The following is a 15,696-nucleotide window of genomic DNA, read 5'->3' as shown; positions in this document are numbered from 1 at the left end:
CCCCCTTACTGCCCATTGTTCGCTGTAGATACAATTGTTCTCTCTTTATCTTATGTGCTCATTTCCTTTGAAATGTTTCTCTTCTTGGGGGCATCTCACATTGTAAATGTTCTTGGTAGATGTATAATGGCCTATAATGTTATTGCTTTATTGGCCATGTGTTAATATCGGCCTTCTTGTCGTGACTCTTGAATGTAACTCCCATCTTCACTACCTTTCCTCTATTTTGCACATAACTTTCTTCGGGAGAGCTTATGTTTTTACAGTGCATACATTTGGGCAGAAGCTTTTCTTATCATACCTACAAATTGCCTTCATAGCAGTGAACACTTCCATATTTGTGATTGCATTCATATTAGCCATTATTCATATCAGTGATTTGCATTCACAGTGCCGTTAATTCATGTTTACCGTACAGGTAAGATAAATGAATGCATACAGACCATAGAACACGAACAACAAACTCCTTTTATTATATTCGCATATGCCAGAACATTACATTATGCTTCCTAATATCCGTGATAAAGGATTAATGATAGAAGATGATTTACAATGATCCCAGATGGGATATAAATACTATTGCCGAACCTTCCCGAAGGAGTCCATCGGCCACAACATTACATTTGCTACAAACTATTTACCCGTTGGCTACAAAATACAAAACACCGACGACAGTCAATCCGTCGGCTACAAAAACACCGTAGGAACCATCCAGTCGGCTGACACCATCCGCCCCAAAAAAACAGTCATCTCCTGACGACTAACAAAATTAGGAGACAACTTACAGACAACAGAAGAAATACTAGAGAGAAGGGGGCGTCCCAGAAGTGTGCTGCTGGCGATGTAACTCATACACCTGCTCTGTCCTGATGTGGAGATCTGTCTGAATCTGAGACTTAACCTCGACGGCCTCCTTTAGAAGAAGCGCTGCATCCATAGCTTGCCTCCTAGCTAACTGCATCTCATGCTCAGCCGCATCCTTATCTCGGACCGCCGCCTCTGTTCCTTGCCTAGCCACGGTCCCTCTCCTATATCGCTGCTGCCATATTTGCCAGTAGGGCTGCCCGCTCTACAGCCCATGCTGCTTGCTGGTTGGCCAAGTCGGTGGCTAGCTTCAGTCTAGCCTCACTCTTAGCTGCCAATGATCTCTTTGCTGCAACCCTGTCCGCCTCCGCACGCTGACGACCATAGTAAACATCCTTGTACAATCCCACAATCTCATGTGCCAGCTTCATCATAGGGGTGTCACTGGGTCCCAACTCCAGCTTAGTAGCCCAATCTGCCAACATCTCAGCTGTCTCCACCGTCGGTTAGCCCCTGTCTACAAAACAAGTCTGAAATCATCGAGGACAGATCCCATGGATATATGCTCTGATCAAATGCCACTCCCTCCGCCGAGTCAGGGCCTGAATTGCCACATCGTGTCCCTTCTTCAACGTAGACTTCATAGTCCTGAAGTAATTCGGGCACCTGTCCTCATCCGACTCGTAATCCTCTTTGGCGAAGTCCTCCAATGACCATTCCGCATCACTGTTCTCCTCCTCATTAGCGGGAGTCATGCCCACATCCGGTGCCGCCTTCTCTACTGTCGGCACAACCACGGCATGTGGCATTCCCTCCTCCTGAAACTGAGGCTCTGGTACTGCCGGTGATGTTCCCGAATGCCTAGGAGACTGAATGGACGAACCCCGCTTGGCCGGAGTGAGTCGGAACTGCTGCCTCAAAAACACACTAGCTCTATCCATCACCTCTGGTTGGTCTGACTGCGCGAGCTCCATGTTCTCCTCCGGTACTGGCTGGGCTGACTCGACCTCTGCTAAAAAAGATGACGAAACAGTGACAACTGCATCACAATCAATGACCTCCAATCGAACTTGTAGCTTAGGCTCCGGCGGTGGCAACTGTGCTCTCTGTGAGACTGCGACGGTGACATCTGCTGGTACAACTGGAATCACCTCCGCTATAGCTGTCGGCAATATCTCGGCGACTGTCCGCGGGACAACATCTGTTGCTATCTGTGGGACCATCTCCGTCATTGTCCATGGGACACTTGCCTCCGCCGGAGGAGTCATAAGGACTGGAGCATGGCGCTGACCAATCGGCGGAATGACTGTCGGAAAGGTAGTTAAGTGCGTTGAAGTTGACAGCTGAGGAGGGGTAAAGAATGTGGGCGCACTACCCCTTGCCTCACCACTAACTTCCGCCGATGTGCTCACCTCTTCTTACACGGACTCATCCTCGTCACTCACCGAAGTGCCCTCCTGTCCGCTATCTGTCTCACCGGAAGCATCCAGTCCGCAAAGTACTTTCTTGTGGCCTGCTGCTGATCCTCCTGTATCCAAATGTCGCCAATAGAATATGGGAGGCTCCTTGTCTGCCAACTTGCCCTTGGGAGGAGCCTCAAAATCATCTAGTGGAATCTAGCTAGCTGCAGCCTCCAGAAACAGCCCGATGGCATGGTGCGGCATAAAAAATGTTTGGTGCTGAAGCATCATGAATTCCTCCATCCTGTCGGCAAGCACTGAGGCCCAATCATATACCACTCCCTGCATAATACCATTCATAAACACAATCTGTGGCAATGCTATATCTGAAGCTCGAGTGGCGCCTGTCAACCTGCTCTTGATGACGTCCATGATACACCGCTAGTGACCCTCCCAAATAAAGTCCCTGCGAAGCCCTCTACACTTTGACCCCTGAACCGCTGCCTCCCTCTCCACGGGTGTAAGGTCCCTGCATACTAGATCTATCCAATGCTCCTTCCGTTCTCGTGAGAGTTTATGGTTCTTGATCTCCACTTTCTTACCATCTGGGCTAGGGATGCCGAACACCCTGGTGAAATCCCTAGGTTTAAAGGACACCGTCATCTGCTGCTTCTTGTACAGGAATGTACTTGTTTTGCTTGTGGCGCTATATGTCTTTATCATGGTGCGCAATACTGATTCGAACAATCGGATGGAGAAGATGGGAAGCTGGATGGCCCAATGCACCTGTGCCCACGTCAGAATCTGTTTAATTTGGTCTACCTCCAGGGTCTCCTGCCACCACCTCCAGCATTCGCTCCCACTAAGACTCTCGAACTGGACGGTCAGATCCTCCTTGGTTTTTTGTTTCTTGCTGCTGGAACCGGAGGGGCCTGCAACTCGAATCCTAGATGCCAAAACCCTTGAATTCTTTTCCATATTTGCTGCCAATTGACTCAACTGACTCTTCCACGGCTTTCGCTTGCCTGCTGACTCCATGCAAAAATGGCTTATTTCTCCTTTTATTTGTTTCCTCTGTCCATTACAAAAAATCTCACTTTGGATGTGTCGAACTCACCTTTCCCACGGATCGTTACGGTAGCAGATAACCACTGGAGTAGTCCGACCCAAATGAGAAACCCAGGCAATTCTTGGGGCAGTGAAAACAATCAAAACGTCTCCTTCGAATTTCCTCCCTGCAACCACGATACTATCTCGACATGCAATATCAGAACCTCCAATCCCGTTTCTTCAACTATTACATCTCATGGGCAAGGCCAAGTGAGATCCTCCAATCAAAACTAGCACTTGATAACCCATTGACACAGTTCAGTTCAAGATTTTCAAAACCCGCCGGTAGAAATGCTTGCGTTGATATAGCCACCAAAAAAAAAACAGACATTAGGTTGCGTATAAGGTGCTTGGGTGAACGTCTAGGCTTTGGTGGAGAAGACGTCACCAACTGCTCATCATAATGTCTACTAATCGAATGCTAAGTGGTGAAATGGATGTTCATGCAACGGTATGAATAGCTTCAACGCACTTATGTCAGAGCGCAGATCCGTCTTGACGTCCTGTGCGATCTCTTAGCCCCTGTTACTGACGCAGACTTCTTTGCTCCTCCCGTTGAGAACTGCTACCCCTGCACGATTCAATTTCCTTCTGGCAGCGAATGGCAGAAAAAACATGCTTTTTGTTTTATTTGTCTCTATTTCCCCGCGGAGAAGTCTGGCACAACTGGTTGGAGGAGGGAATTGACCGGCAGGAATCTGGCGGAGGAGTTAAAAAAATTGGAGCCTGCGGACAGGTTGCCTGTGGGGCTTTTTATTTACCCGCGGACAAACTGTTTGCGGGCCTTTGCCTTTCCCACCTGCGGACAGACTGCTGCCCGCGGGCTTTTCATTTACCTGCGGACAGACTGTCCGCGGGGCCTCTTTTTTTTTATTTTAAATTTAAATTAAATTAAAAAAAAAAAAAAGAAATTAAATAACAGAGGTACCTCCAGTTGGCGTCGCCGCGTCACAGTCCTTTAATGACAACAACAGAGGATTCATGTGAGCACTAGGCGACGACGACATCCTTCTTGTGCGGCATTTTTTTAGTTTGGATCCGTTAACCGCCTGAGCCATCTCCTGTCTGTCCAAGGTCGCAAGTTTGATTGCTCCATTGTCGCCAACCTCCCGGATCTGGTATGGTCCAACCCACCGCACCTTGAATTTTCCCGGCTTGATTTCATTGCGGCCATCATACTTCAATACTAACTGTCCCAGTTGGAATCTGCTACGTTTCAGATGCTTATCATGCCAGATCTTGCGTCTGTTCTGTGCCACTTCCGTCGCCCACTGTGCCAGCAATCGCTTCTCCTCCAACTTATTCAGATTGCTTAACCGCTCTTGTAAGCTTCCATCGTCATCCAACTTGTTTTCCAATGCTATTCGGAGACTCGAGATCATGAATTCTGTTGGGACTACTGCTTCCTGTCCAAACATTAACTGGAATGGTGTGTGCCCTGTTGTCACCTTGTATGCCGTGCGGTAAGCCCACAGGGCAGCGGGTAAGTTTTCCTCCCAATCAGCACCTTCAACCGCACAAGATTTGTAGATGATGGATACTAGGATTTTATTGGTGGCCTCCGCCTGTCCGTTTGCTCTTGGATAGTACGGACTCGACAGTGAATGATAAATCTTAAACTGAGTGGTGAGCAGTCGAATAACATGATTAACAAAATGACCTCCCCTATCACTTGTTAATTGTAACGGGATTCCATACCTGGTAATGATCTGTTCATAAATAAATTTCGCAGTGTTGACGGTCGAGTTATCTAGTAACGCACGTGCCTCCACCCACTTGGTCAGGTACTCCATTGCAACAATGATGTACCGGCATCGTCGAGTCTTGCTCACCCTCAGTGGTCCAATGAAATCTAATCCCTATCTCTCAAAAAGTTCCTGCACATGTGAGGGGTGAAGTGGCATGAAATCTCTCTTCAGCGGCTTCCCGGCCCGTTGGCAAGTGTCACATCTGACGACCCATTCCCACGCGTCATTGTACACCGTTGGCCACCAGAGACCTGCGAGCAATATCTTCCTTGCAGTGGTGTCGGGCCCCATGCGTCCTCCCGCGGGACCCTCATGTGCTTCTTTTAACACTTGCGGTATCTCCTCTTCTAGCACACACCGCCGAAGAATATGATCCGGCCCCATTTTGTAGAGCAATCCATTGATCAATTGAAACGTACAACTCTGATTATCATCTTGCGCCTATCATTCGGTGATATCCTCATGGGAAACTGTCCTGTTGACAGGTACTCGCCAATATTCCTGTACCATTCCTGCAGTACCCCAATTTGAAACAGCTGCGCGTCAGGGAAGTCATCATTCACACCCTCCGCTGGTTCCCTTGTTTTGATCCGCGACAGGTGGTCGGCACTGACATGTTTTTTTCCTGGCCGAACAATGATTTTGAAAGTGAATTCCTGGAACAAGAGTAGCCATCTACTGATCCTCCCTTGGATGACAGGTTTATTAATCATGTACAATAGGGCCTGGTGATCAACATAGAACACAAATGGTGTAGCAAGCAAATAATGGCGGAATTTTTGCACAACATAGACCGTTCCCAATGCTTCTCTTTCAGTTGTGCTGTAGTTTGCTCGGCCTTTGATAACAACCGGCTGGCAAAGTATATTGGGTGATCCAGTCCGTGATTACCAGTTTGTGCCAAGGTCGCACTGATCACATAGTTGGAGGCATCCACATGAACATGAAACTCTTTATTCCAGTCCAGATATGCCAGGATGGGTGCCATAGCCAGTCGTACCTTTAGCCCTTCAAATGCCTCGTTTTGCTCTTTATCCCATCTAAATGATTCTTCCTTGCAGGTTAACTTATCTAACGGTTGGGACACCTTGGCAAAATTTTTAATAAATCTCTTGTAATAACCTATATGCCCGAGAAAAGATTTTACCTCCGTCACATTAGTAGATGGCTGCATTTCAAGAATGACTCTCACCTTGTCGGGATCCGTCTTTAATCCTTCCTTACAGACAATGTGTCCGAGTAGTCTTTCGTGTGGAACCATGAATCTGCACTTCTTGGGATTCAACGCTAGCCGGGCTTTGCGACATCTCTCCATGCATTCACCAAGTGCTGCCAGGTGTCCGTCCTCCGTGCTAAATATTGACTAATCATCCAGGAAGGCTTTGAAGTTTCCCATGGACATCCTGTCGAAGATATGCAGTATAATCCGCTGGAATGTGGTTGACGCGTTACACAACCCAAATGGCATCCGGTTGTACGAGTAGACCCCATCTTTGACGACAAATGTTGTCTTCAACTTATCCTCCTTCGCTATAGAAATCTGATTGTATCCGGAGAACTCGTCCATAAAAGAGTAGATTTCATGTCCTGCGACCTCCTCCAGAATGCTATCTATGAATGGAATCGGAAAAGGGTCCTTGATTGTTATTGCATTCAGGCATCTGAAATTGACGCATATCCGGATCTAAGTAGTATCCTTCTTCAATGAGATGACTATCGGCGACACCCATTCGCTGGTCTGTACCTTGAAGATAATGCCAGCTTCTAGCATCCGGTTGATTTCCTCCGTAACCCATGCCGCATAGCTCTTGTTCATCCTGTAGGGTCGCTTTCGTACAGGTACAACTCCCTCCACCAGCGGGATGCGGTGCACACATAATTCCGGCGGTACTCCCTTGAGGTCCTTGTATGTCCATGCAAACACATCCTTGTAGTCCATAAATATCTTGAATGCCGCGGCCTTGAGTACTGGATCCCAATTATCTCCGACTAGTATGTTCTTCGGCTCTGCCTCGTCCCCCAAATTCATCGTTTGCAACGTAGCTTCATTATACTTGATTGTCTCCCCTTCACTGAATGCATGGGCGGGTGTAACATCCAATGGTGCCTCCCCCTCCTTTACTTCACTAAACTCCTTCGGATATTCGTTCTCAATCGATAGAACATTGCAGCTGTGAAATAATTCATAGTCCTCCATTTGCCAGTGGTAGAGACCGTTGACGGAATCCAAGTCGTCATCCGTTGATCCCCCGTCCAATTGGAGGACGCCCTCCTGATCTGGTTCCATCCGTTGTCTACCTTCATCCTCCTCTCCCTCAGAATCTAACGACAGGGCCTCTTCCCCTACCATTTGGGTATGCAGATCAATGACGAATCGGTGGCCTTTACTTTCCAGTGATAAGGTGTTCTTCTTCTAGTCGTGTCGGGCTCTTGCTTCGATAAGCCACCCACGGCCCAGGATGGTGTCATAGCCTTTCCTCTTCAACGGAATCCCCGCGAAATCCATTAGGAACGGCTGAGTGCCAATGGTTACCGACTGTGCCATGAGAATACCCAGTGGTTTAATGCCATGTTGATCGGCGGTCAGCAGCTGAAATCTCGGAGGCCACCATGTCGGTTGTCCAAGTTTCCTCCAGGTATCTTTTGGTAATACATTTACGCCGGACCCTCCGTCAACTATTGTGTCTGTGAGAACATGTCCAAGGATCCCCATCTCGACGACTGCAGGGTGCCGTCCGGATGTCAGCGCTAGCAACATCTAAGCTTCTTCTACAGTAATTTCCTTTTCCTTCCCTCGACTTGGTTCTCCCGGTGACTTTTCCTTCCTTTGACTTGATTCTCTTGCAATATTTGAAAGAGCAGATCGAAGTTGAGGCATGGTGAGAAGCAAATCATTTACCTTTACTCGCACCTCCGTTTGCAAAATTTGCCGAACTATGTTTTGTTTTGCGGAATTCCTCGCTGAAGTGCCGGTAGTGTCCGGAAGTGTTGCTGCTTGGGATACTTTTCCAACCTCTGCCTGTGCTTCCGCAAATTTCCTCTTTTCTTCGGCGGGGTCCGGGTATTCTTTTGCTTGTTGCCGCGTAATTGCCAGAACTTCTTCCTCATCCGCCTCGACAGTGATCAAGTTCACTCCGGATTTCAGACACTTTGAGTCATCGTGATCGCCGGGTCCGCACCATCGGCATAATAGTTGAGGTGTATTCGCCGTTGGACACTCCCGCGCAAAATGCCCCCACAAGTTACATGCGTGGCACTGAATAATCGGCCGTCCATTTGCATCATACTGGATCCGGCTTCTGCTCGTATTGGTATTGTTATTGTTGTTGTTATTGTTCTGTCCACGCCGATTATTCCTGTATCCTCCGGATGTAGCACCGGCGGTATTCGTGTTTCCGCTACTACTCGACGGGGAAGTCTCCTGTGTGAGAAGCACTTGCGGAGATCCTCTAGTCTTCATGTTAAAGGGGCACTCTTTTGTCGAATGGCCCATGATCTAACAAATGTCACAAAATTGGTTCTTTGGACACGATCCTTTAGTATGACCGTCGGTCTTACACTCCGTGCACCACAACTCATTGCTTTTTGGCTCCTTTTGCATGTTTTTAAACTCCTTCATCATGCGAACCATATCCTTTTGTAGGGCACGAACCTTCTTGTTGTTGCCTTCGTCGTCGCTGCTATCATCTCTGGCAGGCTCGTCGTCATCAGAGTCAGAGGAGCTAGTTTTCTTCTTCTTTGTCTTCTGCTCAATTTCAAGGTCCAGTGCTCTGTTATACGCATCCACATATGACGACGGTGGCACAATTTTCATTTTCCTCCGCAACTTCGAGCGTAGGCCGTCCATGAACCATCTTTTCTGCAATCCGTCCGCTGGCTTGCTTTCCATTTTGTTTATTAAGTCTTTTAATCTCTTGGCGTAGACGCGGACAATTTCGTGGGTCCCTTGTTTGGTATTGAAAATCTCTGCTACGGTTTCATTATCATCCCGCAAGAGTTTAAATTCTGCCAGGGACTCCTTTTTAATGTTATCCCAGCTATTTAGCTTTTGTGGATCTGTATCCGAAAACCAATCAATCGCCACACCTCGTAGGGTTGCCGAAAATTGCCTGACCCATTCGTTGGCATCTGTGATTCCATTTGCCCGCTAGATCATCTCACATGTCTTACAATGTTGGATGGGGTTGGCTGTACCATTGCCCTCAAACTTCGGCAGCTTTTCTTTGGGTCCTGCCATCACAACTGAATTTGGTAGAGAGGCGTTACTAGGTCCTGCAACACTGGCACTATTTACTCCAACACCGAAGGTTTGCACTCCCGCACCGACGGTCTGCACTTCCACACCGGAGGTCTGAACTCCCACACCGGCAGTCTGAACTCCCACACCGACGGTCTGCACTCCCACACCGGAGGTGTCAACAGCTGCGAACCTTGGTGAAGAAGAAGGATCTTCTGAAGTTGTTTCCCGCAGAAGTCTATCTTGGACGAAGAGGTCACTCCACGCTCGTGCTCCCTCGGCGCTGCGAGCCGTGTGAGTTGATGCTCTTCCGTTTGAATTTTCCTCCGTCGGCAAACACAAATTCAAGAACTCCTCCCGTGCTTCTTCCACCAATTCTACCCGCTGCCGAGTCTCCTCCAACAATTCTTCGACGCTTCGGTTTCCGTCGGCAATCTTCTGAAATCTCCGTTGGCGTTCGGCTTGCTGTGCCAGAATTAAATTCTCTTGCGCAGTACGGATTCCATCCTTTCCCTTGACCTTATTCCGATCCTTGTTAAGCTGATTTGGCATTAATCTTCATTCCTCCTACCTTCCAGATTCATAAGGCAACGACGCCAAATGTTTATCGTACAGGTAAGATAAATGAACGCATACAGACCATAGAACACGAACAACAAACTCCTTTTATTATATTTGCATATGCCAGAACATTACACTATGCTTCCTAATATCCGTGATAAAGGATTAATGATAGAAGATGATGATTTACAATGATCCTAGACGGGATATAAATACTACCGCCGAACCTTCCCAAAGGAGTCCGTCGGCGACAACATTACATCTGCTACAAACTATTTACCCGTCGGCTACAAAATACAAAACACTGACGACAGTCAATCCGTCGGCTACAAAAACACCGCCGGAACCATCCATTCGGCTGACAATTCATATCTGTGATTGCATTCATTTTAGCCATGTTCATATTGATTTGCTTTCATAGTGATGTTGATTATATTTGCAATTACTTGCATTGGTGATTATTTTTAGTACCTGCATCTTTCTTATTGGTGATTGTTATCACACCTACGATTGCTAGAGGCCTGATATTCTATAGTCAAGGAGCTGTGCCAAGCATTACAAGTTTTTACCAGCATTTGAGAGTGACCAAACCTTTGTTCACAAGCCAGGTCATGCATTCTTTCTGCACATCTCCTCTCTTTATTTCTGATTTTAGGCTCTGAGTTTAAGCACTTAGCATAAATAAATGTTAATGACATGAATAGAGCCAGACAGACTAGGGTCCAAAGTTGGCTGCTATGACTGCATAGATGATTGTTAAAGTACATAAAATCAATTTGAATTCTTCTGCTGTATATGATTCTTTTTTTTTAGAATTTTAAATTAAAAGAGGAACAATTCAGTACTGTGCAATTCTTATATAGGGCCCTAATCCATACGTCTCTGAGATAAGGAGAGGCACCCTTAGAGAGAGTCAAAGGTAAAAATTTATGAAATGCCAATGAACCTTTCTTTATACATGTGTCATAAGCCCAGGTTGGGCAAAGAAAAACTTGTCTGTAGTAATCAGACTTTAATCGACAGCCACACCAAGATTCATCAAGAATGACCAACAAGGTCGAGATGAAGAGTGTAGGCAGATAACAAATGATTTATGTGAATATAAGCTGCAAGATAAAAGGTGGATAATCAGTACTAAACTAAACTGGAAAAAAAAAAGTAAGCAAACCAAACGAAGTCAGCTCATGGAGGTCCAAGGGTACAATTCTCGTTGTCAAGTCGAGCGGTGGGTGATTGAGCACATAGTGTCCATGTAAATCCCTGGCTAGGGCAGGTTTAGTGGCTTGATATGCTGCTGTTATCACTGGATGTCAGGATAGCTTGCAGTCGGATGGATGGGTTGATGAAAGGTATTCACAGCCTAGCCGGCTGTGAGTTGACTCTCTAACACCAAGATGCTCAGTGGCAAGATAGGGGTGTTCCATGCCTAATCCCAAGCAGGGAGGACTTTTCCCAATAGAGATTGTGTGGATATACTCAGGGTCCGCGGTCGAGAGGTTAAGCCCTTGACAATGCTTCTCCTCTCCTAATGCCAGGACTTGCTCAACACAAAGGGATCTGCATTCATGTCACCATCTTTTACCGGATATTTTACTTATGTATTTATTTTTCAAAGTTTTGCTGAAGTATGGTCAGTTAGTTGTTAATGTTACGATCTTATTTTTCCAAATGTTAAATTAAGTAATTGAATTAAACTGTCTTTCATTCTAATAATATGAGTAGTTAACTAGAATACTGTTAATTTCTGTTGTAACCGTTAATCCTTTTCACATAATTATGTAAAGTGGCCGTTGTGACTATCTTTCATGCATATAAATTAAGGAAAGTGGTGTGTTTTTATTTATATTAAATTGTTGGAAAATTAGCTTGTTACATGCACTTATTGACTGACTAGATCTGAGTTTAACCGAGTTTCACCTTTAAGTAGATCTAGATAATTAATTCTCTACTCACTAGACTATTGTCAGTTACTAACACTAAACCTTAATTTAGTCTTATAATGCAGTGTTATGGCTAGTTTACCTCTCTTAAAATTTAGAAATAACTTCTGAAAAAGAGGAACCCTAAAACATCACCAAAAATGGTAGTCTAATAAACTAAATAATATAAAGTAAGCTCTAATGTATCTATAACATTATGATCTTCTTTTTGCACTTATCAACAATGTTGAATTCATTTGATTGTCAGAGAGAGTAAGGTGCTATGTATCTACAGAATGTTGGTTTGAATGGACAGCTTCTGATGTAAAATGTCAGATATTTTCTCATAAGTAGATTTAGTTGAAGTTGGTGGTGTGTGAGTCAGACTCTAATTCATATCGGCTTATGCAGACTGCTATTGGTCCCCAATTAAGAAAATGAAGTTTCTAAGAAACATTCTAATTGCTACATAATTTGAGTTTGATGGTTGCATAATCTATTCGTTACTTAAGTTTGCTTGAGGTTTGAAATGATCTGAAGTTTAGCTTAGACAGTAATTCAGTCATAAAGCCGCCAATTCAAACTCTTTCTGCCACCTAAAATTGTTTACTGAATATGTCTCATGCATAGGCAGGCTTGGCTTCTGGACCAATTTGGAGTCCTTCATGATGGGCAGAGACCTTATCCAGGAGCTGTTGCAACTTGTATGTTCAGCCCACCTAAGAATGTTTGCCTCTTTGTTGTAGTTGAATTCCATTTAATTAGTTCTTCAGCATATTCCAAATAAATTGATTTTTAGTTCACTGACAGATGATTTTCATAGGATTATAACCACTTACATAAATTGATTTGCATTGTGTTAATGAAATATATATTCAAAATTAAGATATAACCTCTTTATAAACCTTATATCCACTCTAATGAGTTGATTGGACAGTGGAACAGCTGGCACATTCTGGTGCACAGATGGTTATCGTGAGTAATTCTTCAAGGCGTTCGTGGGTAACAATGGAGAAGATGAAAAAACTAGGATTTGATCCCTCTCTCTTTGTTGGTGCTATAACCAGTGGGGAGTTGACTCATCAGTTTCTTCTGAGGTAGTGTCCTGACTCTTCTGTCTAATTAAAGTGGATGAAATTCACTTTATTCTTCCTAGTAAAAGTATATTGTTTTGTTCTAAATTGCCAAAGGTAGCTTATAGTGCCCAGTCAATGTTTTATGTGGAAGACAAGTACAGTCCACCATGAACTGCACATAGTGTCTTATTCAAACTGAAATTAAAAAAGTATATCAAATTTTAAACTTAAGAGGTATATATTGATTTTTTATTGTTGCTATTTAAGGAATTATGGGATGTAACATTGTTATTTATGTTTTATCCAATGAATCCAAAAATTTGACCATATAAAACTGATTGGGGGTGGTTTTGTAATAGTTTTTTACAGAATTTAAGTGCTGCTTCTTTTCGTGGAAAATAAATGATTTGATAATGACTATAGCAAATATGTATCAGGAAAGTGAAGTTGTCCAAAGGGGCCTTGGGACTATGGAGGCTTTGTGTGCTAAAACAAAAGTGAAGAAAGCATTTTAAAAATATATTTGTCGGGAAGAAATTATTTTATTATTTGCTTTGATATCTCATTAGCAGTATTCTCTTTAATTGCATATCCTGATTTAGTCTAATTCCACACTTTCTGTTTGATATAATTTTCCTCTAATTTGCCAAACAAAAGCAGATAATATGAGCATTCTAACTTCTAAGTTCTTAAAAATGGTCATATTTCTTTGGTTGCAAGTTGCAACTGATTTGGTAAGCCTTGTACACATATGTTCATTTCATTGGAAATGCCATGTTGTACTTTGATGCACTTTTCATTCTGCAAATTATTCACACTTGAAAGACACAATGGTAGTATTTTCACTTATTAACTGCAGAAACTATTACCTTTATGATATTATCTTTGGTAATCAAGACATTAGTATAGTTGTTACACACTATGTCAGACTGTTGTGGGGATTATGACATGGGCAGTATGCTTAAATGAGACAATGCCAGGAAATACCAGTTAGCTTATCAGAATGATGTCCAAACAAGTCCAGTCCCAGTTGAACTTCATAATGCTTCTCTAGTACTTTTATTTCCCTATATTAGTGTACCATGATTATCTACTAACTATGCCTTGAAATGAATTAAAGATTCCTCTAATGCCAATGCTTTATTTTGTAACAATAGGAGGGATGATCCTTGGTTTGCAGCGCTGGGCCGACATTGTATTCATATGACATGGAGCGATCGAGGTGCAATATCCCTTGAGGTCTGTCTGTCTTCATTGTCTTTGGAGAATCTTATTTCAAGGTAGATGCTTAGTCAACGGAATCTGTGAGTAGGATTAAAAATAAGTTCTGACAGATAAATGTAATAGTATAACTTATTTTCTAGTGGAAAACAACTGAAACGTGGTAATCTATTAATTATTGGGTTAAAAAAAGATAAGTCAATAGCCAGAAGATTGTGCCTCTTATATGCAAAATAGGTCAAACCAATGTAATAATCCTTACCAGAAAATATAATCATTCATATAGAGATGAAATAGAAATGGCAGTTAATTGGAGATTTGTTCTAGTTTAATTCGTTTGGGACAATACAAAGCGGAACAGCATGTGAGGAAAAACCTTTCTTGAAACTAGAAGGAGAAGCTCCCTTGTAAGATAAAGGCTTAAATAAAAATCCTTAAATACTGAACCATGGACAAGGCCTTTACTTTCTTACAATGTGCACATGATTTTTTTACTGGGATTTAAAATATGCAATGCAATAAGCTTTAGTTGCACCATCCTTGGCTCCCTGGTATCAACACAAGCCTGAAATAGCTCACCCACTTACAAAGAAAATACCTTTTTCTAATGACCTAAAAATACAATTAACCTAATGTGTAAATACAATCTCTGGCTAGATATTTAGAGACCAAAAGTTATATATAATCATGATTGAAGAGAAGCCTTCAAATTGAAGATCAAACTTGATTCTATGAATCAAATCAAACACTTGGACATAAATACTCTTGCCATCAGTATTCTAATTAATAGTAATCACAATACAAAGCTTGCAATCATCATTAGCCTTCATTCAATTCATAAAATGAGTCACACATAATGTAACCTAAAGTCACATGAGTAATAAACTCATGTATATTATAACAACTCTATTCTAATATTCAACTCTGAGAGTCTGAACAATGATTTCAGCAGCTATTGTAGCAGAAACTCACCTCTAGAAATTTTGTGCCGATAGTGCTCATTTATAAGTTTTGACAAACTTTGCATGTTCATGCAATCAATTAGTCAACATATTTTGCATGTCCGTGCAATTTATTGAAGATCATTACAAAAGTAAGTTAACTAAATGTTTGTCAAAAGTAGGTTGCTTGGAAGCAATCAATCTCTAAATATCAAAAACTTAAATTTTTTTTTTTTTTCAAAATGAGAAATCTAGTAATAGAATTCTCCCAACACTAGCTTCCTGCGATTGACAGCTATAGCTAAAAATTGCATTTCTGAAAAATCATATGGCCTTTTCTTTTCTACAAGTTACGGCTCCACAACTAACTCTTCTGAAATTTTAGAAATATTGAATTGCATTCTTTATCTCTGATTCTCTTGGCAACACAGCAGAGCTCATCTGGACAACCTGAATACCTATCACATCTGCAATGTCCCCTTTCTGAAACTTTATATTATAATAAAATTAAAATATAAAAATAGACAATAATAAATTATAGTATATATAATTTAAGTACAACTCAACTAGTTTTCTTTTCTGATTAGAAATGATCTCGTGACGGTTTCTCCAATATATCTCAGCTCAGACATATTGGTACATAAAACAAGTTAGATTAACCAAGAATTAAGAATTTGAT

The 15,696-nt window shown here is 43.0% G+C and overlaps 1 protein-coding gene across 7 annotated transcripts in view; it reads left to right on the top strand.

Moving 5' to 3' along the window:
• Positions 1-15,696, top strand: part of LOC149567550 (Haloacid dehalogenase-like hydrolase (HAD) superfamily protein) — a 103,837-nt gene that overhangs the window by 32,480 nt on the left and 55,661 nt on the right. For all 7 annotated transcript variants that reach the window (XM_089820767.1, XM_089820763.1, XM_089820768.1 and 4 more), the window contains 3 exons: positions 12,414-12,483; positions 12,717-12,876; positions 14,013-14,094. In XM_089820767.1, coding sequence (XP_089676893.1) covers positions 12,414-12,483; positions 12,717-12,876; positions 14,013-14,094 — 312 coding nt within the window. The remainder of the gene's footprint in view (positions 1-12,413; positions 12,484-12,716; positions 12,877-14,012; positions 14,095-15,696) is intronic.

The sequence above is a fragment of the Cupressus sempervirens genome, chromosome 3, assembly GCF_028749045.1.
Source record: "Cupressus sempervirens isolate cs-2001-9-10 chromosome 3, ASM2874904v1, whole genome shotgun sequence".
In the NCBI taxonomy this organism is placed as follows: Eukaryota; Viridiplantae; Streptophyta; class Pinopsida; order Cupressales; family Cupressaceae; genus Cupressus; species Cupressus sempervirens.
Note: the sequence above shows the minus strand (reverse complement) of the source record. Positions and strands in the feature narration are given on the sequence as shown.